This window comes from Olea europaea, unplaced genomic scaffold (genome assembly GCF_002742605.1).
Source record: "Olea europaea var. sylvestris unplaced genomic scaffold, O_europaea_v1 scaffold1415, whole genome shotgun sequence".
NCBI classification, from domain to species: Eukaryota; Viridiplantae; Streptophyta; class Magnoliopsida; order Lamiales; family Oleaceae; genus Olea; species Olea europaea.
The window spans coordinates 79,196-80,852 of NW_019231680.1; the positions used below are offsets into that span (position 1 = coordinate 79,196).

General features: G+C 39.4%; 1 protein-coding gene across 1 annotated transcript; it reads left to right on the plus strand.

Moving 5' to 3' along the window:
* Nucleotides 1–2: 2 nt before the first annotated feature.
* On the plus strand, nt 3–1,655 carry LOC111375793 (pentatricopeptide repeat-containing protein At1g03560, mitochondrial-like; the record flags this gene model as incomplete). The annotated part of the gene is made up of 1 exon (XM_022998687.1): nt 3–1,655. A coding segment is annotated over one exon (1,653 nt), but the record flags the coding sequence as incomplete, so codon positions are not given.
* Between the last annotated feature and the right edge of the window lie 2 nt (nt 1,656–1,657).

The following is a 1,657-nucleotide window of genomic DNA, read 5'->3' on the forward strand; positions in this document are numbered from 1 at the left end:
CCCCATGGGTACAACAAATCCTCAACCTATTACACAATCACACCAACTTGGAACAAGACTTAACTGAATTATGCCGAAAGTACTTAATCAAGCTCCCGCCCAATTTTGTTGCATACATACTGAAAAAATCGGACGAGATTGCAAAACAGCCTGAAATAGCATACAGGTTTTTTATCTGGGCAAGTAAGCAGAGCGGTTATGCTCATAATCTTGAATGTTATGTTTTTTTGATTGAGATTTTGAGTCTTGCTGGTGATTTGGATAGGATTACGAGTGTTTTCAGTGAGCTTAAGAGAAAGGGGTTTCAAATGAATTCAGCTGCGGCTAATTCTTTGATTAGGAGCTTTGGGAGTGTTGGGATGGTGGAAGAGTTGTTGTGGGTATGGAAAATGATGAAAGAAAATGAGATAGAGCCTAGTTTGTGTACTTACAACTTTTTGATGAATGGTTTGGTGAGTTCTGAATTTGTGGAATCAGCGGAGCGGGTTTTTGAAGTCATGGAAAATGGTAAAATTAAGCCTGATATTTTCACATATAATACATTGATAAAAGGGTACTGTAAGGCGGGAAAGGTTAAGAAAGCTATGAAGAGATTCCAGGATATGGAGTTGAAGAATGTAGAGCCTGATAAGATTACTTATATCACTTTGATGCAGGCTTGTTATTCTCAGGAGGATTATGAATGTTGTCTGAGACTTTATCATGAAATGAAAGAAAAAGGATTGGATATTCCATCGCATGCTTATAGTTTGGTGATTAGTGGGCTTTGTAAGGCTGGGAAGTCTATGGAAGGGTACGTGGCTTTTGAAAATATGATTCAAAATGGGTGTAAGCCTAATATGGCAATTTATACTGTTTTGATTGACGCATATGCAAAAAATGGGAACATGGACATATCTATGGGACTCTTTCAGAGGATGCAAAGTGAAGGGTTTGAACCAGATGAGATTACCTATGGGGTTATAGTAAATGGTTTGTGCAAGAGCGGGAAACTTGAAAAGGCCTTACAGTATTTTGAATATTGTAAAACTAACAATGTGTCTGTGAATGCTGTGTTCTATTCGAGCCTCATTGATGGTCTTGGAAAGGCAGGGAGAGTTGATGAGGCTGAAAAACTTTTTGAAGAGATGGTTGAGAAGGGATGGCCTCAGGACTCCTATTGTTATAATGTGCTCATAGATGCCTTGGCAAAGAGTGGTAAGGTTGATGAAGCATTGACACTTTTCAAGAGAATGGAAGATGACGGTTTTGATCAGACAGTGTATACTTACACAATATTGTTAAGTGGCTTATTCAAAGAACGCCGAAATGAAGATGCATTGAAATTTTGGGATATGATGATTGATAAGGGTATCACTCCAAATGATGCTTCTTTTAGGGTCCTCTCAACTGGGCTTTGTCTTTCAGGCAAGGTGGCAAGAGCTTGTAAAATCTTAGACGAGCTAGCACCAATGGGTATTGTTGTGGAGTCTGCTTTTCAACATATGATTAATGTGTTGTGCAAAGCTGGTCGTATAGGAGAGGCTTGCAAGTTGGCTGATGGAGTCGTTGAACGTGGTCGAGAAATTCCGGGCAAAGTTCGTACTATTATGATCAACGCCTTGAGGAAGGCAGGCAATGCTGATTTGGCAATGAAATTGATGCATAGTAAGATTGG